General features: G+C 64.3%; 3 protein-coding genes across 14 annotated transcripts in view; 2 read left to right on the forward strand and 1 right to left on the reverse strand.

Annotated features, from left to right (window-relative positions):
- SEC16A (SEC16 homolog A, endoplasmic reticulum export factor) overlaps positions 1 to 6,319 on the forward strand; it is a 33,002-nt gene extending 26,683 nt beyond the window's left edge. For 6 of the 10 annotated variants that reach the window (XM_049631334.1, XM_049631357.1, XM_049631331.1 and 3 more), the window contains exons 25-30: positions 122 to 233; positions 544 to 681; positions 905 to 1,023; positions 1,879 to 1,953; positions 3,815 to 3,892; positions 4,882 to 6,319. In XM_049631334.1, coding sequence (XP_049487291.1) covers positions 122 to 233; positions 544 to 681; positions 905 to 1,023; positions 1,879 to 1,953; positions 3,815 to 3,892; positions 4,882 to 4,950 — 591 coding nt within the window. In that variant the 3' untranslated portion in view covers positions 4,951 to 6,319. The other 4 variants (XM_049631399.1, XM_049631375.1, XM_049631380.1 and 1 more) reach the window with 4 other exon arrangements.
- Positions 6,320 to 6,617: 298 nt separating this feature from the next.
- Positions 6,618 to 19,135, forward strand: INPP5E (inositol polyphosphate-5-phosphatase E). 2 transcript variants are annotated; one of them, XM_049631426.1, is made up of 11 exons: positions 6,618 to 6,689; positions 7,500 to 8,511; positions 12,847 to 12,970; positions 14,211 to 14,308; positions 14,812 to 14,936; positions 15,056 to 15,175; positions 15,387 to 15,494; positions 16,076 to 16,237; positions 16,330 to 16,445; positions 16,995 to 17,131; positions 17,426 to 19,135. In XM_049631426.1, the coding sequence occupies exons 2-11, from the start codon at positions 7,724 to 7,726 to the stop codon at positions 17,556 to 17,558; spliced, it is 1,911 nt and encodes a 636-aa protein (XP_049487383.1). In that variant the 5' UTR covers positions 6,618 to 6,689; positions 7,500 to 7,723; the 3' UTR covers positions 17,559 to 19,135. The 2 variants fall into 2 exon arrangements, with proteins under 2 accessions (XP_049487383.1, XP_049487374.1); XM_049631417.1 differs by lacking the exon at positions 6,618 to 6,689 and adding an exon at positions 6,999 to 7,178.
- Positions 19,136 to 20,286: 1,151 nt separating this feature from the next.
- Positions 20,287 to 25,504, reverse strand: part of PMPCA (peptidase, mitochondrial processing subunit alpha) — a 9,457-nt gene continuing 4,239 nt past the window's right edge. Inside the window, exons 6-13 of one of the 2 annotated variants that reach the window (XM_049631439.1) lie at positions 25,288 to 25,388; positions 24,389 to 24,652; positions 23,949 to 24,041; positions 23,751 to 23,869; positions 23,548 to 23,665; positions 23,322 to 23,384; positions 21,526 to 21,670; positions 20,287 to 20,562 (exon numbers count right to left, since the gene is read on the reverse strand). In XM_049631439.1, the coding sequence (XP_049487396.1) occupies positions 20,393 to 20,562; positions 21,526 to 21,670; positions 23,322 to 23,384; positions 23,548 to 23,665; positions 23,751 to 23,869; positions 23,949 to 24,041; positions 24,389 to 24,652; positions 25,288 to 25,388 (1,073 nt within the window). In that variant the 3' untranslated portion in view covers positions 20,287 to 20,392. The remainder of the gene's footprint in view (positions 20,563 to 21,525; positions 21,671 to 23,321; positions 23,385 to 23,547; positions 23,666 to 23,750; positions 23,870 to 23,948; positions 24,042 to 24,388; positions 24,653 to 25,287; positions 25,389 to 25,504) is intronic. The other variant, XM_049631449.1, reaches the window with a different exon arrangement.

The following is a 25,504-nucleotide window of genomic DNA, read 5'->3' on the forward strand; positions in this document are numbered from 1 at the left end:
GCGTCTGCTTGACGGGAGGGGTGCTCCCTGCCACGTGGCCGTGGGCGCCCGCGAGGCCCCCGTCCGCGCCCGGTGGCCGCGGGTCCGCGGGCAGGTCTCTGAAGCGTCTTTCCCTCCGCAGAAGAAGGCTCCGCCCCCACCACCAACCTCCCTCCCCAAGGCTGCGCAGGCCGGGCCCCCCGGTCCCGGAGGACCCCCGAGAGCCTCCGTGAACATGTTTTCCAGGAAAGCAGGTAACAGTCGAGGCAGAAATTAGACGCGGAGAACTCGCGTGTGGTACGGGCTCAGGAGAGTTGAGGGGAGGTGGTGGAGCGCGCAGGAGGGACGGCAGCGTCACGGGGTGACCCCGTCTCCGGAGCACGAGGGCCCCGCTCAGAGGCGGCGCGGCGCTGGTGGCTTCGGGGTGTGTGTGAGACGGGGGGCGTCACCCTGGGGGAAGCCAGCCCTGCGCCACGTGGGGAGCCGCGTCTGGGGGCGGGGGGGGGCCAGGGGAGCGGGGCCCTGCGGTGCGCTGACCTGCATTTGCCGCTCGCCCTGACGCAGCCGGAGCCCGAGCGCGCTACGTGGACGTCTTAAACCCGGGGGGCCCCCAGCGGAGCGAACCGGCTCTCGCTCCGGCGGAGTTTTTTGCTCCTCTGGCCCCGATGCCGATTCCCACCCACTCGTTCGGACCAAACGCAGGTAGGGGGGATGGGACCTCCTGACCTGTGACCTCCTTTCCGAGAGCCCCTGGCCCTCACCTCCCTTTAAGAAAAATGACCCGGCTGACGTGCGGGGAGCCTGCGGTCCATCCGTGTTTGTTCACGGATCCCTTTCCGTGTCCCCCACGAGTGCACTGTGGGAAGCCTTTCCCCTGGAGACTGTTCTAAATGAAACCCCGACGGTGTCGTGGATGGACTGACAGCCTCCCGCACTGTCCCCTTCACAGATGCGGAGGAAGCCCCACCCGCAGAGGGGGCCGGCAGGGAAGGGCGTGCGCCTGCAGGGGGGGCCGTCAATCCAGAGCCGGCCTCACGGCCCCAGGTGAGCCCCCCGCGTGAGCCCCCAGGCGAGTGGCGCCGCGGGGACGGGCGGCGGGGGCAGGGAGGACTTGGCCCGCGCCCCTGCCTGGGAAGGTCGGCCTGCTGTTTGCATCGTTCCCGTCGTGCACCCAGAGAAGACAGTTTCCGTGGAAGTCCTGCCCCTGAGGGCCTCTAGAGATGGAGACCGTGACCATGTGGTGCACGTGGTGTGGTGGCCTTGGCTTCCTGAACCCACAGTCCTAAAGAGACTTTTTTTTTAATTTTTACAGCTTGCACGTGAAATAGGATGGTTGGAGGTGGACAGAGTGGGTTTCAACCCTGGTTCCCTGTTAATTAGCTACTTAACATTTATTTTTAAAAGAGAAATTGAAAAAACAGGTTTTTTTTCTAATGTTTGTTCAGTTTTGAGAGACAGAGTGTGAGCAGGGGAGGGATAGAGAGAGGGAGACACAGAATCCAAAGAGGCTCCAGGCTCTGAGCTGTCAGCACAGAGCCCGACACGGGTCTGGAACCCACGAACCGCAAAATCTGACCTAAGCCGAAGTCGGACGCTTCACCGACTGGGCCCCCCGGGCGCCCCAGCTACTTAACATTTAAAGGATCACGTGACATCTCAAAGCCTCTGTTTCCTGTTCTCTGAAACGGAATAACGAGGGCGCTTGCGCACGAGGCCATCAAGGGGCCCACGGCCCGAGTTCCCCAGAGATAGGCTGTCGTGGGACCCGCGGCCGTTCGGAGGGGCGCGTACTCGGACTGGAGCTGCGTGGGCCGGGGCCAGAGGGGGGTGTCGCGTCGGTCTGCCCCCTGTGAGGGCTCCGCGGGAGTGATGGCCACCGCGTTTCTTCTTTCCTGACAGGTGTTAGGTTTGCCAGCGTCGCTCCCTGGCCCTGAGCTCCCACGCACACACGAGGACGGTTCCAAGGGAGGAGAGGTAAGCCGCTCCCACAGGACGTACCTGCCCAGACACCGGGCTGGGGACATCGCCCGTTTGTACCGTCCAAGTGGCTTCTTCTTTAAATGAGAAAGTTGACGAGTAGGAAGGGACAATTTAGCAGCTTTCTGGGACTTAAGGAGTGTTGTGGTCCCACAGCACAAGCAGCGACCCTTACGTCTGCAGGTTGTGTGGGAGCCGCGTGCAGAGCAGGGTGTGAGCTCACACACCCCAGGCTCCCCTCACTCAGCACAGCAGCGCTGCGCTCACGCTCCTCTGGCAGCACGAGGGCAGGCCCCCTCGCCCCCCAACCGATGGTTTTCCTTCAAAACATGTTTTTAATGCTTCTTATTTATTTTTGAGGGAGAGAGAGTGTGCAGACAGGGGCAGAGAGGGAAACACGATCCGAAGCGGGCCCCGGACTCCGAGCCGTCGGCACAGAGCCCGACGCGGGGCCCGAACCCACGAGCCGTGAGATCACGACCCGAGCCGAAGTCGGGCGCTCAACCGACCGAGCCGCCCAGGTGCCCCCATCTTAATAAAAGCTGTACGTTGAGGGGCGCCTGGACGGCTCAGTCGGTTAAACGGCCGACTCTGGATTTGGGTTCAGGTCACGATCTCACGGTTCGGGAGGCCCAGCCCCGTGTCGGGCCCTGCGCCGACGGAGCCCGCTTGAGATTCGCCATCTGCCTCCGCCCCTCCCGGCGCGCGCGCGCTCTCTCAAAACCAGCAAATGAACGTAGACGTTCCCTTAATTAAAAAAAGCCCAGCCGTCCCTCACGGCAGGAGTTTCAAACTAACGCTGGTGTCTGGCCCACTCGGCCTGTGTTGACTCTCACGGCGTCACAAGGCCGTCTGGGGTGGAGCTGGCCGCGTGGAGCAGACGCCTGTCGATCTCTCATGTGTCCGTGTTGTGTGTGTTCTTGCTGTTTCGCAGCTTTCACGCTGTAGTTCACTGAGTTCGTTGTCGCGTGAAGTAAGCCAGCATTTGTCTCAGGTACCTGTGGCTGGCAGTTCTCACTGAACACGACCTGAACCGGGTCGCCTTCGTGGTTCCCTTAAGAGCGCCGTGCCGGCCCGCGTCGTGCCCCCGTCACTAACGCAGCCCGCCGCCTCCCCGCCCGCCGCGCGCCACAGGATGCAGTGTTCCTTCCTTCCAGGGTCCTCGGGGCGGCCTCGGGCCGTCCGCTTACACGGGCGACCGAGTCGACCCCAAAACGTTCCTAGGGGACGGGTGACTTTTGTGATTTCGTTCTTTCCGGATCGGTTTTTTCCAAACGGCCGGCTGCAGGTGCAGCCTCACCGCGTGTGAGGGTGTCTCAGAAGCCCGCCCGGGTCTGGAGAATTTCTGGCTTCTGATCAAGCGCGGGGCGTTTCTGGGCGGCCGGGCAGAGTGAGGCAGCGAGGCTGTCCTCGGCCGGGCGGGCTGGGACGCGGGAATCCTGAGTCTTCTGTGTGGATCGCACGACGAAGCTTTCCCGTTGCCTCGATGGAGGCCTCGTGTGACTTTATTTGCTTATCAAAACACTGGATTCTGTAGCTGGACACGGGAGGTCTGAAGCGGTCGGAAGCGTCTACTAACCGCTTCAAGCTGCCGCTCCGGGGGCCCCGGGCCGGGCGCTCCCCGCTGCCGCATGTTCTGCCCTCGGAACGTTTCGCGCTGCGTGCTGCTCTCATTTTTACCTGTGTTCCGTGAACCACTCAGTAATGCAATCCGGTGTCACGACAAGTGTCCTCGACTTGCTTCTGTGGCTTCCTTAGAAGTACTGTGAGTGGTCACCAGCAGTGGCGTCTGTCCACAAGGGAGCGCGGACCGCTGTGTGACGTTGCCGCGTTGAGATGAACTCTCTGTGCTTCTCAGGCTCCCAGTGACCACCCCGCAGCAGGGGGCGCCTCCGGGGCAGCCGTGCCCTTCTACAGCCCTGCTCACTTTGCACAGGTAAGCGCCCTGCTGTCTCCTGGGGCACAGGGATCCCCAGCCCCGCGCCCCGCTGTGTCCGCCGACCCTTCTCTCGTCCCCGCCGCTGCTCCTGGCGTGAACGCCCCCACCGTGCTGGGGCCTGCGGTCTCCCGCCGGGTCTCCCGCCGCCACACCTCACCGTGGGCCTGACTCCCTCCGCCAGGCCGGCCTTGGCCACCCTTCACCTGGCAGCCCGCGGCCCGCGGTTGGGGAATGCTCTTGAATGTTTCTTTCTATTTCTGTCTCTCTGCCTTCTCGCTCCTCCTTTTCCGGTCTCTTGCCCGTAGGGTGCAGACTGGCTGCCAGCCGGGGGGGAGCTGAGCAGGGAGGGGCCGGGGCCGTGTCTCGACGTTCAGAGTATAAAGCCTCCCACGACCCTGGTCGCCCTCACCGCCTGGGGTGGCCGGGCCTGCTCACCGTCAGCCGGGCGCCCGGCCAGCCTGCCACGCTCTGCTTCGACGTGCCCGCAGACGAGGCCGCCTCTCGGCCTCCTGCCCTGACCTCCAGGACTCCCGTGTCCCAGGTTACCACCTGGCCGTGCGTCTGCTTTTCCGTTTCAAGATCTGGTGGCGGTTTTCCTCTCGTTCCCTCCGTCTCGTAGTGTGCGCTTTACAAGAGTTTTTCGATGGCTCACTTCAGCGCGCGTAAATGCCTGCGCTCCGTCCGCTGTCTGTCCCTGGGCGCTCCCCGCAACGCTGCAGTCGCGGGCTGGGCCGCCACCCTCCCCGGGTGCTCTGCCGCGGGGGCCAGCCTCCCTTCTCACCACCTGACGAAACCGCGGACCCCTTCAAAGCGGACGTCTAGGCCTGGTCCCCACTTGGCCAGTCGTCGGGGCTTCCGGGGAACACGCAGCCTGCCTGTTCTGTCGGTGGAAAGGGTCCCGCAGACCCATCTCTCCGGCGCTGCCGGGGCGCCCCCGGCCTCGGAGGCTGCCGGGTGGAAGTCCGCACTCTTTCTTGTCTTTCCAGGCCTCTGCCGCCTCGGGGGGCTCCAGGATGGGGAGGATCGGCCAGAGGAAGTACCCGGCGTTGAGCTAGAAGGGTCCCCGTCCTGCAGTGGCACCTGGAACCCTCAAATTCTGCTCCACCGCGAACTCGGACGGATCGATGGCCCGCGCCTCCCTTCTGTTCCCGCCCGGATGGGGACGGCAGTGACTCCCCGCGGTCGTGCTCGGACTCCTTCACGGCCCGTCTCCGCAGCGTTGCCGGGGCTGGGTCCGCGGCCCCTCTACCGTGCCGGGGGAAGCGAGGGGAGCTTTGGCTCCGTCTCTAGCCGACGGTGACCCGAGGGTAAAACGCTCTTAGTCGTTCAGGAGCGGTGCACCGAGGGAGGCCGGAGCCATCTTTGCTGCGCGAAAAAACGCAGCCCTTCGGTAACTGGGGTGTCTCGGAAAACCTAACCGTGCTTTCCTGCTGCGTCGGGCCCCCCCTGGGCCCGGGAGGGCGCCCTGGGGCCTGGCACCGCATCACGGGCTTCAAGGAAACGTGGACTCAGCTGAGTTTTCCAGGGAGGCCCTGGTCGCCGAAGTGCATTTGAGTCTGGCGGCAAAGATGGTCCCAGCTTCGCTTCCTTCTCTGTCCGGGAGGGAGGCTCTGCTCTCCACTCCCCGGGCTGGGCCGTGTTCCACGTGGGACCCGCCCCCCTAACCCACCAGTGCTAGAAACTGGCTGTGACGAATTCCATTCGGGTTTTCTTAGTATGTGAGTAGCCTGGTTAGACTCGTCCCCAGAGAAACTTCCGGACTGCCATGCCCTTTGTAAAATAGTCGATGTACTTCCTCATGACTGGTCCTCAGGGCGCAGAGTTGACACGCGCCCTGACTCTGAGGCTGCTGCCTCTGCTTTTCCCACACCGGGATCTTCAGTGGGTGGGGGGCTGAACCCACAGAGGGAGGCCCTGCCCCCTGGACTCAGAGCTTTAAGGCTTCATCGACTGTTCTTAGAATTATTCACATTCTTGTTAACTCTGAAGAGACCGCAGAAAAACATTAAATATTTATAAGAATCATTAGGAAATTTCTGTAGGTTCTGCTGGGGACATAGTTGGGTGTTGGGAATCTCAGTGCAGAAAGGGCGTAAGTAAATGAGTTAGCACAGGCCTCGGTTTCCCTCGCGGCTCACTGGGTCGTGGAGGCAGGGCGCGGAGTGTTTTCCCGTGCGTCACCCAGGGCGCGCCCGGATGTGTTGGTTCTGGTCACTTGGAGAGAGGTGGGGCGTGGCACCCGGGGCAGTGGGGGCCCTGGGACCCGAGACCTCCCTGGCGCCCTCGGTCTGGCCTGCCCACCCGACCGTTCCCTGCGCGGGCTGCCGGCGACTTTTGATTCAAGAAGCTCCCTCCCAGGCCAGGCGGGAGCTGCTATTTTTACTAAATGCAAATTGGTAAATAAAGTATTTTGCGCTCGCAAAACGCTGTCACTTGTTTCCTTTTGTTGGTCGGTTACCGTCAGGGGAACCAGGCCCCTAGGTGGCGGGGTATGGGTGGGGGGCGGAGAGCTCCTCGGTGTTGGGTGGGGGGTGGGCCTGCCGGGAAGCCCCTCCCCCCAGAGCAGCAAGTGAGGCGCGACCCTTGGGCGGGGCGGGGCCGGTGCTGCCCCAGAGGCTGGGGAGACGCGCGGGTGGAGGGGCCTCCGGACTCGGGCGCGCGCGCGCGCTGGGTCCTCCGGCCGCCAGGGGCCGCTGCGGGGGCTGCTACGGGGACTGCGCCCGGGACGCCTGTGTGCCCGCTGCCGGGGAGCAGCCGCCGGGCCCGCCGGCCGGGGAGCAGGCGGCGCCGAGAGGTGGGCGCGGGGCGACCTCGGGCAGGGCGACACCCGGGCGGGAGCGCCCTGGGGCGGGGTGGCCCTCGGGCGGGTGGGGGGGGGGGGCGCGGGTCCGGAGCGCGGGGCAATCCCCGAGCAGGGCCTCCGACGCGAGTCTGGGGCACCGGGGCGACCTCGGGCCGGGTGACCCCCAGACGGGGGCGCGGGTTCAGGGCGCGGGGTGACCCCCGGGCGGGGCCTGCGACGCGAGTCTGGGGCACCGGGCGACCTCGGGCGGGGTGACCCCCAGGCGGGGGCGCGGGGCGCGGCGCGGGGCGACCCCAGGCGGGAAGCGGGGGCGGGGTCAAGCTGCGCGGCTGTCGTTGCCCTGGGGACCCCGTGGCGGCGGCCGCGCCCGCAGACTCAAGTCCTGAGTCAGGGGCCTTTGGCAGCGGCCGGGCCGCAGACCTGCGGAGGGGCCCCTGCCCGGGCGGGGTGTGCCCGCTGAGCGATAGAGTGGGCACCCGGGTGAGCCAGGGCCCAGGGACTCCCATCCGAGGCCGGGCCTGTGAACTGGCCTTGACCTTGGGGCTGCCGTTCTGTGCGGGTCATGTCCCCAGCACCCCACGGAGGACAGCCTCCCCCCCGCCCCCCACCGCAGTATGGTGGCTTCCCGTGGTCCGAGGGGCCAGCCTTCACCCACCTCCTAGGAGGAAGCGGCAGTGTAACTCGTGGCTCAGCTGCCGCTGGCCTCTCCCCCTCTGGCCCTGCGGCAGAGCCGTCCTGTGGCACCAGCACGCGCAGACCCGGCCTTGGCTGCGGGAGGCTGACGGCACGGTTTTCCTCTAGGCTCCTCCGGGGGACTCCGGGCCTTTGGGGGTCCCCGTCATGTGGCAACTGGCCCTGCCCCTGCCGGACCACCCCAGGCCGCCGCGCGCTCTCTCCTCCGTGCCTGCTGGGCGACGTCTGACCACGCATCCCTGACCCTGGGCTCCACCGGCAGCCCGCCCCAGCAGGAGCCCTCTCCTGGGTCGGCTGGGTCGCCATCACCCTTGAGAGCTGGCCCCTGGACTATGCCGTCCAAGTTGGCGTGCCTGGGGCATTCAGAGGCATCTCCCCCGCAGCCCACCGCCCAGGGGCATCTGCAGCCCGAAGGCAGAATGCTGAAGGGACAGCTTCCCAACGCAGGCCAAGACCTCGTGCCCCACCCAGGGTCCCTGCCCACCCACAGCTGTCAGGGCCCCGAGAAGAGCCCCGTGCCCCCTCTGAGCCTTCCAGCGGGTATCGGCGATGAGGACCCACAAGCCAAGGCAAAACCCTTCACCCCAAAGCCACCGACGAGGCCCAGGCTGGAGCGAGCTCTGTCGCTGGACGAGAAGGCGTGGAGGAGGCGGCGCTTTCGAACCAGCCACGAGGACCTGGCCACGCGCAGTGGGACCAGCCCCTCCAGGGGCTCTTTGCAGGACGAGGCCCCCCAGCCCCCCACCCGCACTGGCTCCCCACCCTGCCTGAGCACCTCCTTGCAGGAGATCCCCACGTCCCGTAGGGCCCAGGGCAGTACAGGAGGGGGCCCCTCCTCCTGGGGTCACTGTATCTCCGGAATGATCAGCACCTCCCTGGACCTCCTGCACCGGGACGGGGCCTCGGCGGGGAGCACCACCAGGCTGCCCGCCGTGGACCAGAAGGCGGCCTCCAACCCGCCGTGGACCGCAAACTCCACCGGCAGGTCCCGCCTGCAGAGCAGACTGTTCCGGGCCCACAGCAGCCTGGGCCCCGGCCGGCCCCCGAGCCCCCTGGCCTGTGATGCCAAACCCTCCTTCAGCCTCCTGGCACCCATCCGCGCCAAGGACGTCCGAAGCAGGTAGGGCCCCTGGGGGCAGGGGTGGGGGTCATCCGTGGCCTTCACTGTAGCGCTAGAAAGCGCCACAGGAGGGGATTCTCGTAAAACTGAGGCTAGCCCCCTCACCCCCGCCTCCCGGCTCCTTCCCGGAAGGACACCCCTTCTGGAACTTTCCCTGTGTATTTTAGCACCACCCAGGGGCACGTGTGCCTATAAAGCAGACGGTTCAGATCCACAGGTCGCCTTCCGCACTGCGTGCCCTATCCCGTTTTCTTTCTCGTTCTCTTTCTCGTTCTCGTTCTCGTTCTCGTTCTCGTTCTGTCCCGGACGGCCGCCTTTGTGAGCACGTGGGGCGGCCCCGTTGTCTGGGCCGCTGCAGGGTTCCAAGACGTCGCCCTGAGCAGTGCTCTCCCTTAACCGCTCTGCTGAGGAGGAACGTTCCGGGGCCCCAGTCAGTGCTGGCCGGAGCGCGGCCGCGAGCCCCCGCGGCCGTGCTCTGGGCTCCCGCCGGCACAGCTAGACGCGGACCCGCCGGCCCAGGGGCCACCGCTCAGGGACCGCACCGACCTCAGACGGAGGGTCCCCGGGGCCCCCGCTCGCTGGCGGCAGGGAGGGTCCCCCGGGCCTGATCGGCTGCGCTTCGTTGCCCCGATTTCTCTGAGGCTCTGGGATCCTTCGCTGAGCGCCCCGCTGTCTGTCAGCTCCCACCTGCCCCCCCCCCCCCACGGGGGATGCTAGGTTTCTAGGCTTTATGGGGCTTTAATAATTAATCCCTGTTGACTTTCCTGTAGCTTCAGAAGAACCTGACCAGGCGCTTCCCCCAATGTCCTCTCTGCTCAGGACTCTCCCCTGCGTGCCTCTGGCTCCGTTCACCAGACCGGGGGCGCCTGTCCAAGCCCGCGAGTCTGGTCTTCTCCCGCGGGCTCGTCACGGGGCCCACGCCGCGGGGCCCAGGCCGCCACTTGAAAAGGCTTTCCCTGCCCCGTCCTGTGGGCTGGGCCAGGCCTCTGCCCCCTGCCAGGGCCCGGCAGGTTGTCCGAGGCCCACACACGGGGCCACGGCCCCCGCGCCACCCACTCCCCAACGTGGCGCCCAAGGCCCCCGGTGCGGCTCTGGCCCTACTTCCCTCGCCAGACGCCTTCTCTCCCATCAGGGCCAGTCCTGCTGCACGAGGGCCGGGGGAAGGGGCAGTTGGGATGGTCACCGTAGTGGCGTCCTGGAGCGGCCGTAAGAAATGGCCACAAGCCCGAAGCCTTAAAACAACAGAAGTGGAGCTCTGGAGGCCACGCGTCAGAAATGAAGGGGTCACGGGGCCGAGCTCCCTCCGGAGGCTCCCGGGGAGGGTCCTTCCTGCCTCTTCCAGCTCCTGGTGGCCCAGGAGTCTTTCGGCTTGTGGCCGCGTCCCTCCAGCCTCTGCCTCTGTCCTCACACGGTACTTACTCCTCCGTGTCTGCGTCTCTCCTCCTGTGGGGCGCTGGTCTCAATCCGGGATGAGCTCACGTCGCCATCCTTAAACCGAGGGCATGTGCAGAGACGGTTGCCACATAAGGTCCCACTCGAAGGTTCTGTGGGTCGGGAGGGAGAGGGGGCTGTGGCGAGCCCAGCTGTACAGGACAGAGTCTGTACGGGTTTCTGGCGGGCAGCGAGGTGTCTTAGTGCCTTCGCGGTGTCACCGCCCTGTGTCGGCTGCTTGTGACTCATGCGGACGCGCTTGTGACCTAAAATGACAATCACGTCGCAAAATCGGGTCCTCGATTCAGTGTTTTCGGGCAAGCAGCAAACAGGTTCATGGGGACCCCTCACCCCAGTTCTGCCGCCTAAAGGCCCCGTTTCCAGTGGGTTCTAGAACAGGCGTCGGCACACTCTTCTGTAAGTCTCTCCATCCTGCAGCCGTGCTCACCTCTGCCGTTGTAGCAGGGAAACAGACACAGACCATACGTGCACCAGCAGCCACAGCTGTGTGGCAGTAACGCTTTGCATAGGGACACGAAATTGGAATTTTACGTGGTCTGCCCACGTCGCAAAATGACAGGGTTTCTTCCTCTTTTGACGACGTGGAAATGGTTCTTAGCTCGTGGGCTGTCCGTAAACAGGCAGAACCTGGCTGAGGTCGGAGCGCGGCCCGGGTTGGACGGGCCGGGCGATGTGGACGGTGTGGGACGCAGGGCACCCGGGCCACAGGAGCAGCCGAGCGCGGCGGCCGACCCCGGACCCGGGAGGGGATCAGAGCACAGGGCCCCTGGCGTGGCGGCCTTCTGGTCACCCTGCAGACCAGAGCCGCTCCAGACCAGACCAGGGCCGCTCCGGAGGACATCACGCCCTGTGGCAGGGGAGCGGGGGCCCGGCTGCGGGTGTGAGGGAGGTTGTCCACCCAGGGGGGTGAGCCAGCGGGGGCCTCCCTCCCGGCGTGATCGAATTCCCGTCCTCAGGGCCTGGGGAGGAGGACGTGGGAATCGCTCGTGTGAGCTCCTGAGAACCGCGTTCGGGTTTCAGCGGCCAGCGTGGCTTGGGAGCCCTGCTCTTGACTTGATGCCCTTCAGAGGAACGGGCTCCTGTTTGCAAGACCGAGATGTAAGCTTTTCTCAGCGAGTTGGAGTGAGGGGTCCTCGGGAGCCTGGAAAGTGCTAGTGGTCTGTTACACAGCCGGGCTGGGCTGGGTTCTCAAGGACTCTGCTGAACGGCAGCGTTAAGCCTCGGTGGCGGTGGCGGGGCCCGGGTGGCACGGCCACACGCCTTCCCTGTGCCCGAAGGCAGAGGCGGGCGGGGACAGCGTGCCAGGCAGCCTGGAGGGGCGCGTGGGGGCAGGGGGAGAAGGGCGGAAGCCAGGCTCGGTCTGCCGGAACAGGTGGGGCACCCCAGTGTTCGGAGCGCACCCCCCCTGCAGCCGGGTGCCCCCCGTCCTCCCGCACCGCAGAGCCCGGCTGCCGAACCCCTCGGCCTCCGTTCGCTCCTGACAGACGGGACCGGGACGGCCCTGCCTGCCGAGACACGAGGAGGGACCGTGGAAGGAACAGCCAGCCGCACCCGAGTGCTGGAAAGAGCACCCTAAAAGAGCCATCGCTCGCACACGGTCATTGGGGCGACAGCTGACGGCGAGTGACGTTCTGGTGGACTGATCTTGGGGTCACTGGGGCACCCGTGGAGCTGATTGGGACGTGTCTGCCGGGAAACGGGGGTGGAATCTAACCAGCCTCCAAATGACCAATACTCAGGAGACGATGGAGCCGCCCCGGCCCTGGGCGTGCACGGGAGCCAGGGACCGGCTTCTGCAGCGGCTGGATGGAGTTGGGGGGGTGACCGGTGACCAGCGTCTATGGCGGCTGGATGGCGGGGGGGCGTCACCGGTGACCAGTGTCTGTGGCGGCTGGATGGCGAGGGGGCGCCACCGGTGACCAGTGTCTGTGGCGGCTGGAACATTAGAAGACCTAGGGGACAAAATGGCCAAACGTGGCATGGCCATCGCCTGGGTGCTCATTCTGGGAGCAGTCTGATCTTGAGTTGGGTTGGAAGAAGGTTCTGGAAGGACTTCCAGACAGCTGGAAGGAAGGCGGAGGCAGCAAGAAGAGAGGGGACGCCCTGGTGCCCCTGCGAGGGGCCCGGGGGTGGGGGTGGGGGGCCGGGCCCCCCCACCGGCACAGGGGAGAGCCGCCGGGCCGCCGGGCAAGCGCACGAACGAGTCTCAGGGCCTGTTTCGGTGCGGCCTGCCGGCCGGGTGTCCTCACGGCTAAAAAGCAAGACCGTGCAGACGTGTCATCTCGCGTGAAAGTCGCACGACGCTCGGACTCCGACGCTCGTGAGGTTCTGTTGCCGCGCGGCCCGGTCCCCGGGGTCGCTATGCTTGGTGGCACCTTGCGGCCGAGGCAAAGTGCCGTGGGGGCTCCGCACGCGCTGTGCCGGTCAGCTCTTGCAACGGATCTTAACCGTCGGTTGTCGTGAGAGTGGACGTGCCCCCTGCGGCTTTCGGGGCCTCCGGGGCCGCGCCGAGGCGGAGGCGAGCCCCTGGCGCGGGACGCGTGTCTCCCCAGGCCGCTCGCGGCCCAGGGCCGAGGCGTGAGGGGCCCCGGCGGAAGAGCCCAGACGTCACCTTCAAGTCCTTCGTGTCTGGAGGCGGCAGAAACGTTGAACACGTGCTGCTGTTTATAGAATCGTGAACGGGGGGTTTTCCAAGAGGGCGGTGGACCACGGCGCGGCACCCGTGCCCACCCGCGGGGTCTCCAGGAGCCCCAGCTCTGGGACAGCCTCCCGCAAACGGGTTCCGTGTCACGGGGGGCCCGAGGCCGGCAGCGTCCCCGGGAGGGGGTGTCCCTGGGCCTGCCCGCTCCGACCCTCGACTTCTTGGTTGCCCTGTCTCCGCAGGAGCTACCTGGAGGGGAGTCTCCTGGCAAGCGGGGCCCTGATGGGGGCGGACGAGCTGGCCCGGTACTTCCCGGACCGCAGCATGGCCCTCTTCGTGGCCACCTGGAACATGCAGGGCCAGAAGGTAAGGGGCCGGCCCGCCCCCATTGGGCTCCTTCCCGGGGCCTCTGAGCTGCACGCCGTCTTCCTGGCCTCTCCCCAGCACCTGGGTCAAGAGGCCTCTCGCCCGAACACCCCTGCCTCCCCCACCTCCCCGCTGCCCGATGGGGGGAAATGCGGTTTCCTTATACATACACGCGTTAAGAATAGTTTCAGATTCACAGCAGCTTTGGGAGGAGGGAACAGAGCCCCTGTCCCCACGCACGGCCTCCCCACTGCCGACACCCCACCGTGGGGCCGCTGTGACCGTCGGTGAGCCTGTGTGACCTGGTCACGGTCACCTTGGGGTCACTCTGGGTTAGGCCCACTCGGCGATTCCTGTGTCGAGACGGCGGCAGAGGCCCTCCCGCCGCTCTGCTGGGACAGGCGCTCTGTGTCCTGAGTGCCAGTCGGCCCAGGGCCGGACCGCATGGGCCAGAGGTTTGCACGCTGATCTCTGGGCTTTTGCTTTGGGGACAGCCTCGGACACGGTGCCGGTGGCTTTCTCTCCAGCTCACACCTGCACCCGTGTCTCCCTGGGACTCGTTCGCTCGGTGAGAGCCGTCCTTGGGTTGACAGTCTCCATTCCCCGCATGTGGGGTGCTCTGATGTCTGGGGGCGGGGCGTGGACTTCCTGCACTGTGTGGATGGTCCTAACGCCCGGTGAGGTGAAGGGGACAGTGGTTGCCACCATGGGGTTTTGAGTGCTTTCTGCTGCCCACGTGTGCCACGGTGTTCGTGATGACAGCACAGAAGACCCTGCCCCCCTCCCCCCCCCACCCAGTGGAACCCGGGCGGACCCTGGGGGCACAGGCACTGGGGAGGAAACCAGGCAGAGCCGCCACCAGGACGAGGTTTGGCCGAGTGACCAGGAGCCCTGGCAACACAGCACCCAGCATGAGAAGCGGTTCTCCCTCCAGTTGGAGGTGGCGGGTGCCCAGGCTGGTGGCCCTGCTGTCCACGGGGAGCCACCTGGCCCCTCTGTGGGACAGTGCCCTCGTCCAGGGCCCCAGGGCTTGAGAGCCGGCCTTCGGGACCACAGCACCTGGCCGGGCTGCACCACATCCCCACCAGTGTGTTTGGGGACAGGGGCCCCATGGTGAGGGAGGGGCGCAGACATGGGCGTGGTGGTGACCAGCTGGGGTGGAGGGCGGCCTGCCAGGCCCTTCGGGAGAGGCTGGGTCTCTGTCCCGCAGGAGCCCTCACGAGGTGCTGCTGCTCTGTAGGAGCTGCCCCCGAACCTGGACGAGCTCCTGCTGCCCGCCGAGGCCGACTACGCCCAGGACCTGTATGTCATCGGGGTCCAGGAGGGCTGTTCCGACAGGTAGGGCGCAGCTGGCTGGGGTGAGGCCCTGGTTGCACGAGAGCCACTTCCTTCTCTGTCGGGGGCGCAAGGAGCTAGGAGTCGATGAGCGTGCGTTCTTGTTGACGTGCAGCTGATCTGGGAGAACGTACGGCCCCCGCTGCAGGACCCCAGGCCCCAGGCCTGACCCCCGAACTGGGTCCTAGGTCTGCAGCGCCCCTGCAGCCCCGCCAGAGACCGCCCGGCCAGGGGCGTGCGTGGGCATCCCACCCCTCGGGCAGCTGCGGGAGGCCCGCCTGGCAGGTGCCCCGACCCAGGGGAAGGGGCAGGCGCCGGGTTCCCCGGGACCTGGAGCCTTGGTGAGGGAGCCGGAGGGGCGAGGGCCTGGGTCTCCGACGCCCTTCCCTTGGGCAGGAGCCAGGAGGCGGGGCTCTCTGGGCTGTGGGGGAGGGGTGGCGGGGCTGGGAGGCCCCAGCCCCCTTCCCGGGCTGTCCCGGCTCACCCTCCCCCTCCCCCCACCGCAGGCGGGAGTGGGAGGTGCGCCTGCAGGAGACGCTGGGCCCCCGCTACGTGACGCTGTACTCCACGGCCCACGGGGCGCTCTACATGTCCGTGCTCATCCGCAGGGACCTCATCTGGTTCTGCTCAGGTAGGCGGGCCGCTCTGCTTTGCGCCAGCGCCCCGGGACCCCCGCCCGGCCTCTGTGAGGGCAGGTGGACGGGCGTGCGCAGGGGCAGCCGCGTCAGCCCCCCCACCCCTGTCCCGCAGAGGTGGAGAGCTCCACGGTGACCACGCGCATCGTGTCTCACATCAAGACCAAGGGGGCCCTGGGCGTCAGCTTCACTTTCTTCGGCACCTCCTTCCTCTTCATCACGTCTCACTTCACCTGTAAGTCCCAGGAGTCAGGACACGCCCCCCCGCATGCCCGCCAGGAGCGCCATCTGTGACGGTGCCCTCCCGTCGGGCCCCTGCCGGGGTACCCGGGGGACCGGGTCGCGCAGACGCCGCGTGTTAGAGCCTGCTGGGGGGCGGTGAGCACACAGCTGTCCTCCGGGTCCGGAAGGCCCGCTGGAGAGGCCCCCGCGCTCTGTTCTTACAGCCGGAGACGGGAAGGTGAGCGAGAGGCTGCTGGACTACAGCAGAACCGTCCAGGGCCTGGCCCTGCCCAGGAGCGTGCCCGACACCAGCCCCTACCGCTCCGACGCCGGTGAGCCCGGGTGGATGCGCTCCTGCCTTGTTCTCTGGGCGGTTTACTGACAGTAAACTTGGGGAGCTTCCGAGAATCGAGGTTGAAAAAGTCTAGAGAGTCGGTAGCCCGCGGAAACGGCGCTCTGCGCGAGGCCTGGCGCCGGGCTCCTCCGGACCCTCCTCCGTGACCCACCCGTGACCCACCCACCGGTTTGGTGCGGCTGTGCTTCCAGGCGGAGCCCCGTGGTGGCCACGCCTCCCTGCGCCGACAGGCCCTCCTCCTGCCCCCTGGCTGTCTGTCCCTCCAGGATGGAGCCCTGGCGGAGTGGCGAGCGTGGGCAGTGTGGGCTCCTGTGAGCGTGAGGGCGCCCACGCTGTCCCCAGAAGGCTGTCGCTGTTTGAAATGAAAGACGCGACCGTGAACGTGAACCCGAATGTCGGCCCAGAAGCTGCGGGGCACAACCCCCACGGCCAGCGCCGTGTCTGGGGTGTCCCTGCCCGTGGCTGCAGGAGCGGGGACAGAGACCAGACCCGTCACTGTCGCCAGAGGGAGGCCAGCACGGGGAGGGCCGGGCTCACGCACTTTCCCGTTTTGGCTAGCGGACGTCACCACCCGGTTCGATGGGGTGTTCTGGTTTGGAGACTTCAACTTCCGTCTGAACGGAGGGCGCGTGGCCGTGGAGGCCATCCTGAAGCAGGACCTGGGGGAGAAGGTGTCTGCCCTGCTCCAGCATGACCAGCTCACCCAGGAGATGAAGAAAGGTGAGGTCCCCGGGAGGAGGCGCGGACACCCCGACCCCGAGAGGGTGCGGCCCGCCAGGGCTGACGAGAGCCAGGGCCTGTGGCTGTTCCAGGGTCCATCTTCAAAGGCTTCCAGGAGCCGGACATCCATTTCCTTCCCTCGTACAAGTTTGACATTGGAAAGGACTCCTACGACACCACCTCCAAGCAAAGGACCCCCTCCTACACGGTGAGCGCCCCTGGTGTCCCGTCTGACCTCCGGTGCGACTCTGCCCGGCTCTGCGGCCCAGGTTTGGGCCTGCTTGCTCTTCAGAACCACAGGCTAAGGACTGAGGCCGGGTGTGACAGCAGCCCCCACGAGCTGCGGTCAGACGCCTCAACGCGGCACCCGTGCCGGGCTAGCGACCGCATCTCTGGGACCTGGCGTTGGGGGCAGCGCCCTCTGAGAAGGGCCCTTCTGAAGGCTCGTCGGTCGGCCCGGGGCTGGGGTACACGCCCCGTGCTGTCGCAGATTCAAGCCATGTGCGGCACGGGCGGAGGGAGCGGCCTGCACGGGACCCGGGGGGGCCCCAGGCTCGGCCTCCGTGGCCGCAGCACCGCCGGCCCCCCCACCCCCCGTCTGGGGCCCAGACACCCGCCAGTGCAGCGGGCTTGGGCGAGGGGCTCTGGGAACAGGCTCTCCGGGTGGGCTCGGACACGGAGACGGGCACGCGGGCCAAGCCCCGCAAAAAAGCCACGCAGTCTCGGGGCTAACCTTCACGCGGGATCTTTTCTGCAGGATCGGGTCGTGTACAGGAGCCGCCACAAGGGCGATATCTGTCCGGTCAAGTATTCCTCCTGCCCTGGCATCAAGACGTCCGACCACCGCCCCGTGTACGGTCTGTTCCGGGTGAAAGTGAGGCCGGGGAGAGACAAGTCAGTACCCTGCTCACATGTCCTCGCCCTGGGGGCTGCGGGTGGGCGGGGCTCCTGCCCACTGGGGGGGGGGGGGGCGGCATCCCCGCCCCTGGGTGCCCGCCGTCGTCCCGTCGCGTCCTGACCTCCGGCCGCGGGTCTCTTCCTGATGCACCGCAGGGCCCAGCAGGGGCCCGAGGGAGCTCTGCGTTCATGGTGGCTGCACTGCGGTGGCCAGAGGGGACAGGTGTCCGAGACGGCCTCCCAGGAGGCTACTGGCCAGTGCCCTCCTGACGACACCCCTTCCTTCCACAGCATCCCCCTTGCTGCTGGCAAGTTTGACCGCGAACTGTACTTGATAGGAATTAAAAGACGCATTTCCAAAGAAATTCAGCAGCAGCAGGCACCAAAGGATCAGCATTCCAGCACAATCTGTACGGTCTCTTGAGGCTTGCCCGAGGACATTCGCACCCACAACATGGGAGGTCACGTGACCACAGCCCCCTGGAGAAGTCCGAAGAGACTGCAGAATGAAAGATTTCTGGGACGCCGGCTGTTTCTCGAGGCCAACACGCTTCGTCACCAAGAACCTAACAGGAGGCCAGTGAGGCGGTGCTGAGGCACCCGTGTCCCCTGTCCGGCACGAAGCCGGCTGCACTCATTTCCAGCATGTCCCCAAGCGCAGGCCCCCAGATGGCCACAGCACACCCACGGTCCCTTAGGCCAGCGTGGGTCGGGCAGTTCTGCCTGCTGGCACAGACGCCCTTCCGGTGTCCTTGTCCGCTCGCCCAGAGCCGACGTTGGCAGCGCTCCAGCAGCCCCTCAAATGCAGACCGGGAGGCGCCTTCCCCATCCGAGTCCAGGGGGCCCGTTACCGAATCGGGGGGGAGCACTCTGGGTCAGGCAGCTGGGAGCTTCGGTCCCACCAGTGCGCACGGGGACCGAGCGGAGGCCCGGCCGGTCAAGTCGAAGCCAGCCGACTTCCAGGGGGAACGCCGGTCCTGCTGCAACAGGCCAGGGAGGGACGAGGCAGCCTGGCCTGTTGGGGGTCTCTGGCCCCCCAGTCTCAGGCAGCTGGCCTCGCCCTTCCAGCCACGAAACCATCTCCCTCTCCTCTCCCGGTTTTTGGTGACTCGAGAGCATTTGCTTTCGTATTGCCGGCTACAAACAGCATTGACGTAAGCAGTGCGTCTCCTGGCCTGAGAAACTCTGCAAGTTTAGGGTGCCACCACCTTGCCCGCCCGGGCCGGCCCCCTTCCACGTTCCCGCCTGTGTTAGAGGGCTCAGAGCCCAGTGTCGCCCATGATCACTCTTAAAAACCATAGGCTTTGACTGTGGGAAAACCTAGGGGCATTCACTCTAGTCTTTAAAGTTATTTATTTTTCCGTATTTATATTTTTAAATAAATCCATATATCAAATCTGAAACTCTCTCTGGCCAAAGATCGAGTCCTAGAGAGAGGTCCTCCACGTGCTCACACCCCATGCTTACGACATTCCCAGAAAAGAAGGCTTCAAGTCCAGTTCAGAGGCAGGAAGTTGGGTGTCGACTGTGGCTGCACCGGCATCACCGGCCTCCCTCTGCCCCCCACCCCGGCCGCCGCCCCGTCAGACGGGCTGGCTGGAAAGGGGCTTTTCCGGGAGGAAGGAACACCTCAGCCCTGCGTGAACCGTGATGAAGTGAAGCCGCTTCCAAAGTAGAGTGTATCAGCTTCATTAGCACTGGCTTCCGGACTCGTCGTGCGGGACTCCCACTTCTGGTTACCGAGGAGGCCCGTCCACCCTGACTTCCCGGAACTTCACTGTCGATAAAATTTTGCTCAAAGAAATGTGCCGTTGAGTTTTGAGTCAATAAACTGAAAACCTCTGACAGATTTTTGCGGTGAGGGGTCCTGAAAATGAGGCAAGTGTGACGCATCATCTCAGGCGTCGTCTCCGACCGATATGATGGACGTCGGCGAACGTCTGGGTCCCAAGTCAGGACATTCACTTAGGAGCAGCCGGGAGAGTTTAGATGCTCGGGTTTCACTTGGGAGCCAGGTTAAAATTCAGACAGATTCAAATGACACGGGCCAGTCTCTGCAAAGCAAGCTTCATAAAGAATTGAGAAATTCGGTGTGAGGATAGTTTGTCTGACCCACACGCGCTCTGCTGGCGCGGGCCAGAGGACGGGCTGCGGCTGCGCGGTGCCAAGGAGCCCTCGGGGGCGAGGGGCGGTTGGCGCCAGCTTCCGAGCAGACCCCCGGGTCTGGGCGCAGCGGTCTGTGGTTGGAGGCTGAGCGCGGCCCGTGGGGGCTCGGCCGGCCCCTTGAGGGCTCTCGGTGAGCCCTGCCCCCAGCTAAGCTCGGCTGACCTCGCCCGCCACCCCTGCCCCCCTGTGCTTCCCCTTCAGGGTGCTAACCACAGGAATGTCTGCGAGGCAAGGACCGCGGCCCCCCGGGCTCCGCCCCAGCGGGGAAACACACCCTCCCTGATGCCGCTAAGCGCACAGGGAAGGCATCAAAAGCGGAGGATGGGCTCCAGCAAAAATAAGCAGGTTAAATGACCAAAGAACGTTTGAGGGTTGATTTCCCGGAAGCGTCCCTCCCTCCCCTCTGTGCCCCCGAGGCTGGGAGGGCGGTGCCCCAAGGGGCCCAGGGGCTCCGTGTGCGTACCCGTCGGGGAAGCACAACGCCACCCTGTATTACCAGGGCCACCTGGCCGGGCGACTCTCCTGACGCGTCCACGCACGTCCGCGGAACGGAATGCTCCCCGGCCTCGCGGCTCTGGCTCTTCACACGGGCCAGCGATTCGAGGAAACCCCACCTCCCTCCCTCCAGGGCGCCGACACTCGTCGGGAATCGGGACGCCGCCGGCTGAGCCCGGCCTCTCGCCACCCCGTCCTTACCGAGGGTGAAGGAAAGCGCCGCGCCGAGGAGCATGCCCCGCGGCAGACCCCGGGAATCGCTCCGACGCAGACTCGAGGCCGCTCGCCTCTGGGAACGCAGGACGGGGCAGGGCGCCCACCTGGCCTCCCCGCGGCGGCCGGCCCCCGGGCGGCCTTTCGCTTCGCCTGGTTCCCAGCCGCGGCGACACAGACAGACCTTTATTCCGCTGCCTGATCTGCTCGTCCTGAAGAAACGGACGCAGAGCTGTGCTCGGCGACATTAAATCTGATCAAGTTTAAGAGAAGAGTCCCCCGGTTTGCACCTTTTATGAATCTTTGCACTAAATTCACACCCAAAACCCACGGACGAACACGGGCTCCGTCCACAGCCCGCATCGGGCCGCACCGCGACGGCCTCTAGCGGAACAGCCGGTACGTCCTGGGCAGGCGCCCGTCCCCGCTGGCCAGCGCCGCCTGGATGTGCTCGTAGGCCGGCAGGTTGCTCAGGTCGCCCAGGGCGGCCACCGCGGGCTTCCTGCGGAGCATCTGGGAGGCAACTCTCCGGATGTCTTCTGGCTTCACGCTGCCTAGCACGGGGGACAGGGAGACCTCAGGGGAACGCCCGAGCCCTGCACGGACTCTCTCCGCACGTGGCCGTGGCCACTACCCTGACTGAGGGGTCCGAGGCCAGGCTGCGGACTCCAGAGTCCAGATTCAGGCGTGTGTAGAATTCAGGGTGACTCAGGGTGAAGTGACAGATTTTCCCAGTAAATGGGGATGTACCAGTGGTTACAAGTTATTTTCGAATGCGGAAATGCACACCTGCCCAGATGCATCTCAATGGAAAAGCTCACCTGCAGAGTTACCCACACGGAGAGCCTGCAGGAAAGGAAAAAACAAAGAACCCCCAGGGCTTGGGGGGGAGGGGAGCGGCCACACACAGGGGCCCGGAAGCTCAGCCTGCCTGGGAACACCCGGCATGGGCAGGCATGGGCAGCGGGACTCTGCTCCAGAGGATGAGGCCTAGGGGAGACTGGGTACTGTGCACCCCAGGGTCTGAGGGGGCCCCAGGGGAGGGTGCGAGTGCCAGAGCAGCGAGGTAACAAACGTCACCACAGGACAGCACGGGGGGGGGGGGGGGGTCACAGATACTCTGAGGACCTGCTACAGAGAAAATAAACTTGTGTCCCAAAGGGCCACAAACAAGTAACACTCTGACACTTAGAGGACATTCAAGGACTTCCTGAAGGTCACTCACGGGAGGCCATGGAAACCTGCGGCCAAGACACCTGCCACAGCACCATGAAGGGCAACACCGTTCGAGCCCCGAGAGGAGCATTTCCGTCCATTATCTCAGCGAATCCGCTTAAAAACCCAGAGCGGTAGGGAAAATGGTGAAAACTTGGGGGCACAGGGGTCAGTACTCAGGGACACAAAGTAGGGCTGGCACAGACGAAAGCCCGCAGGCATCACACCTCCTCGGGCCGGCAGGCCTCTGGGAGGGAAGGGAGGGAGCCGGGTCTGGGCCCGCCCGCCAGCACGGTACTCACGGATGAGCGCACACAGCTCATGGGGCAGCTTTCTGGAACGGGTCGCCAGCACCTGCCTCCCCACGTCCTCGAAGATCACAGGCCTGGACTCCAGGTTCATCATGAGCATGGACATCAGCTGGGTCTTGGCCCGCTCCAGCTCCACCTGGGGGTCCGACCACCAAGCCACACGGTTCAGTCCCCGGCAACTCACACGCTGTCGCCCAGCCACGTCCACGTCACCAGGAAGACAAATTCGACGGTCTGGGGCTCCACCCAGACGCCAGGTGCAGGGCCCAGGCAACCGGGCTCCCCACGCCCCCCGAGGAACTCGGAGGGAACCAGCTCCGTGTGCCAAGTCTGTGCCTTGAGCCCCTCTGACCAGGCATGAAATTGGCAACTTTGGGACTCCCACGAGTCGCGTTCACAAAGCTCAGCCCCGAAACCGGGGGGCACGGAGAAGCGGCCGGGTGAGAGATGGCACCCGACCGACACGAAGCTGCCGGACGCCGAACAGCGTGCACGCCTGCCGGACGACACTGGCCGCTGAGAGTCCGCATCGTTGCTGGAGGAAAATAATCTCCGATCTGAGATGAGCGCTTTCTCTCTTTGCAACTCCAGGCAGATAAAACCTACCTCAAGTTAGCTTCACGTTAGCGGGAAGTACTTCCCAGCAGACCGCTAACAGAGCCACTGACGCGGATTTTTAATATATTATTTTTAAAAACTTTTTTTAACTTTGTTTATTTTGAGAGAGCACAAGCAGGAGAGGGGCAAAGAATCCCAAGCCGGCTCTGTGCTGACAGCACATGTGCCAGTGTGGGGCTCAAACCCACAACTGTGGGATCACGAAATGGGCCAAAACCGAGAATCAGACACCTAACTGAGCCACCCAGGTGCCACAAATACGGTATTTTTATTTTCATTTAATGTTTATTTTTGAAAGGGAAAGAACACGCACGCAAGCAGGGGAGGGGCAGAGAAAGGGAGACACAGAATCCAAGGCAGGCTCCAGGCTCCGAGCTGTCAGCACAGAGCCAGATGGGGGCTCAAACTCACAAACCATGAGATCATGATCTGAGCCAAAGTCGGATGCTTAGCCGACTGAGCCACACAGGCACACCTATTTTTATTTTTTTTTTTTAATATTTATCTTTGAAAGAGAGAGAGAATAAGCCAGGGAGGGCCAGAGAGTGAGGGAGAGAGAAAATCCTAAGCAGGCTCTGAGCTGTCAGCACAGAGCCGGATGTGGGGCTTGAACCCACGAGCCTGAGGGCATGACCGGAGCCGAAGTCAGAGCTCAACCAACTGAGCCACCCAGGCATCCCCACGTATTATTTTTAAAAAAATATTCCTTTTCCTGGAGCACCTGGGAGCCTCCATCAGTTAAGCGTCTGACTCTCGGTTTTGGCTCAGGTTGTGATCTCCCGGTTCGTGAGTTCAAGCCCTGTGTTGGGCCCCACGCTAACAGCGTGGATCCTGCTTGGGATTCTCTCTCTCCCTCTCTGCCCCTCCCCTCTTGCACGCTTTCTCCCTCAAGATGAATAAACGTTAGAAGGAAAAGACTGCTCTGCGCTATTCTTTCCGGTAGAGCTTAAAAAGGACCCGGGGCCCGTCAGATGCAAACAGACTGGGTGCTGAGGGCAGTGGCTGTTCTGTGCGCTGAGACCAGGGAGGAGGGGAGGAGCTCGGCTGCACTGCTCTGGCTGGGATGCTGGGGGCACAGAGGATGGGCCCACCGCCAGCCACCCCACACTGTGTTCTCTAACCCGCCAACACCGTGGGGACGTTTGCAGGTGGCCCTGTGCCACACTTACCACATCCACGCTTCCAGCCGTTAAAATGAACTCCTTCGTGATGATCTCCACCATTTCTCGAACCTTTAAGAGAGAACGTGGAGACGAAGCAGAGCGTGATCAGGACGTGACAGCCCGTTTCTTCTAACTCAGGTGGTGACATCTGTGCTCCCAGAGACCAGCTCTGTATGCGGGGACGTGACCTGCACAGGAAGCAGAGGCCACCGCGTTCGGGGCTGGCCCTCACCTGTCTGGGGTCGGCGCTGGCGTGGACGCACAGGAGGCCCGTGTCCTCGTAGCTGTGGTGGTACGAGGTTGCGTTGTACATCCAGTGGTGCCTGTAAGGAGCGCGGACGAGGGGACACCTGGAAGGCGGCGTCATGGTCCAGAAGCACCCTCAGCTGGGCCTGCCAACCTTGGGGACAGCCAGGTGAAAGGGACCCAACCCACCTGTTGAGCACGTGGAGGTAGAGCCTGGTAAACATACCCTTGCCGGGCCCGCCAGCCGAAAAGGAGCCGCCGCCCCCCATCATCATGTTCAGCACGGCGAAGGGGATGAAATCGTCCTCCTGCGAGAGACGTGAGGGCCGAGCTCAGCCGCGCGGGGACGCCCGACTCCACGCCGCACAGGGCCCCGCTGGCACTTACCAAGAAGGAACAGCTCTCCAGTCCTATCATGATGTGCGTGAGCTCGGGGAACGGGGCAGGGCCCAGACTGACGTTGGACATATCTCTCTCCAGCTGTAACCAAGAAGGGCGAGCGGTGTACGTACCCACGTGGAAAACAAGGAGGCCTCGGCCACCCCTCACGTCGGAGCGGCTTAAAAACAGTCACAGAAATCCCACACGAGCACCAGAAAACTCTCTAGAGACAGGAACTATCCTTCGCCTCCCGTCTGTACCAAACTCTCAGCTTTAACCAAGGAACACATGTCACGCTCAGGCACCAGAATGCGTATTAAAGGCAAAGCCAGGGGCTTACGGCTGACTGTAACACCCACAGGCTCCAGCCGACAACGTGCCAAAACCCAAGTCAAAAAAGGCACACGCGACCCAAGGTCACGGGCTCTTTTCCATCACGGCTTTACCTTGACAACCCCCCCCGTGTACTGTGCCACCGATCTGTCGACGTCCACAGCCTTCTCACATCCCCAGGCCGGTTGGGTTCCCAGCAGGTACTTTCTGGCACATTCCACCAGGTGCTCGTGCTCCACCCCAACCCCGGCCAGCACCATGCGGTCAGGGGTGTAATAGTTTCTCAGGTAGGAGTGAAGCACTTCTCGGTCCATCTTTGCTATGTTTTCTGTGGGGCAGAAACGGTGGAGGCCAACTGTGTTTTCCCGATAAGCAGCCTAACAAAGGAGGAGAGAAACACCGGTGACCAGGAAGGCCACGGCCAGGTGTCCCCCCCTGGCGCTGGGCCTGCCGGGACCCCAGCTGTGGCAGGAAGAGCCCGTGGGTGCTTTGCTTAGTTTGGCAGGAATAGCTCTGTGTGTTTCCAAAAAACACAAAATCTACCTCTCCGGGACGAAAACTCAAAAAACCCGTATGAAATAAAAGCCTCACTCTAGAAACAGAGCGATAAAAATCGTTACTGTAGGAATTACAAAACGAGGGGTGCCCGGGTGGCTCAGCTGGTTGAGCGTCCAATTTCGGCTCAGGTCATGAACTCGCAGTTCGTGGGATCGAGCCCCACATCAGGCTCTGCGCTGACAGCATGGAGCTAGCTTGGGATTCTCTCTCTCCCTCTCGGCCCCTCCCCCGCTCACACTTTCTCAAAAACAAGGGATAAAATGCTAAAAAAAAAAAAAAAAAATTACAAAATGAAAAACTCGCATGAGTGGCAAGTTTGGGAATTAAGCACGTTCTGACCACACCTAGAACCTGTAGGAATGACCTCAGGAAGGCAGACGGCCCCTCCCAACCGCCCTGGTGGCAGGAGGGCCGCCGATACGGAGGGGGGCGCGTTGCGAGTCTCGCGTTTTACCTCGTGAATCATCTCTGTGAGAAGCGGTTCTGGGTCGGGCCGCATACCGAGGTCCTCCAGCTCAAACTGGACAGCCATCCGTGCCGCGTCGATTTCCTCATCTGCAAAGCACCCAGACGAGGCTCAGACGGCACCAGCCAGGAGGGACATGGCCCCGGGCCTGTGCCACCAGACTGGCTGAAGGACACGCTGGCAACCTCCTCCGCCTTCACCTGGG

This window comes from Panthera uncia, chromosome D4 (assembly GCF_023721935.1).
Source record: "Panthera uncia isolate 11264 chromosome D4, Puncia_PCG_1.0, whole genome shotgun sequence".
In the NCBI taxonomy this organism is placed as follows: domain Eukaryota; kingdom Metazoa; phylum Chordata; class Mammalia; order Carnivora; family Felidae; genus Panthera; species Panthera uncia.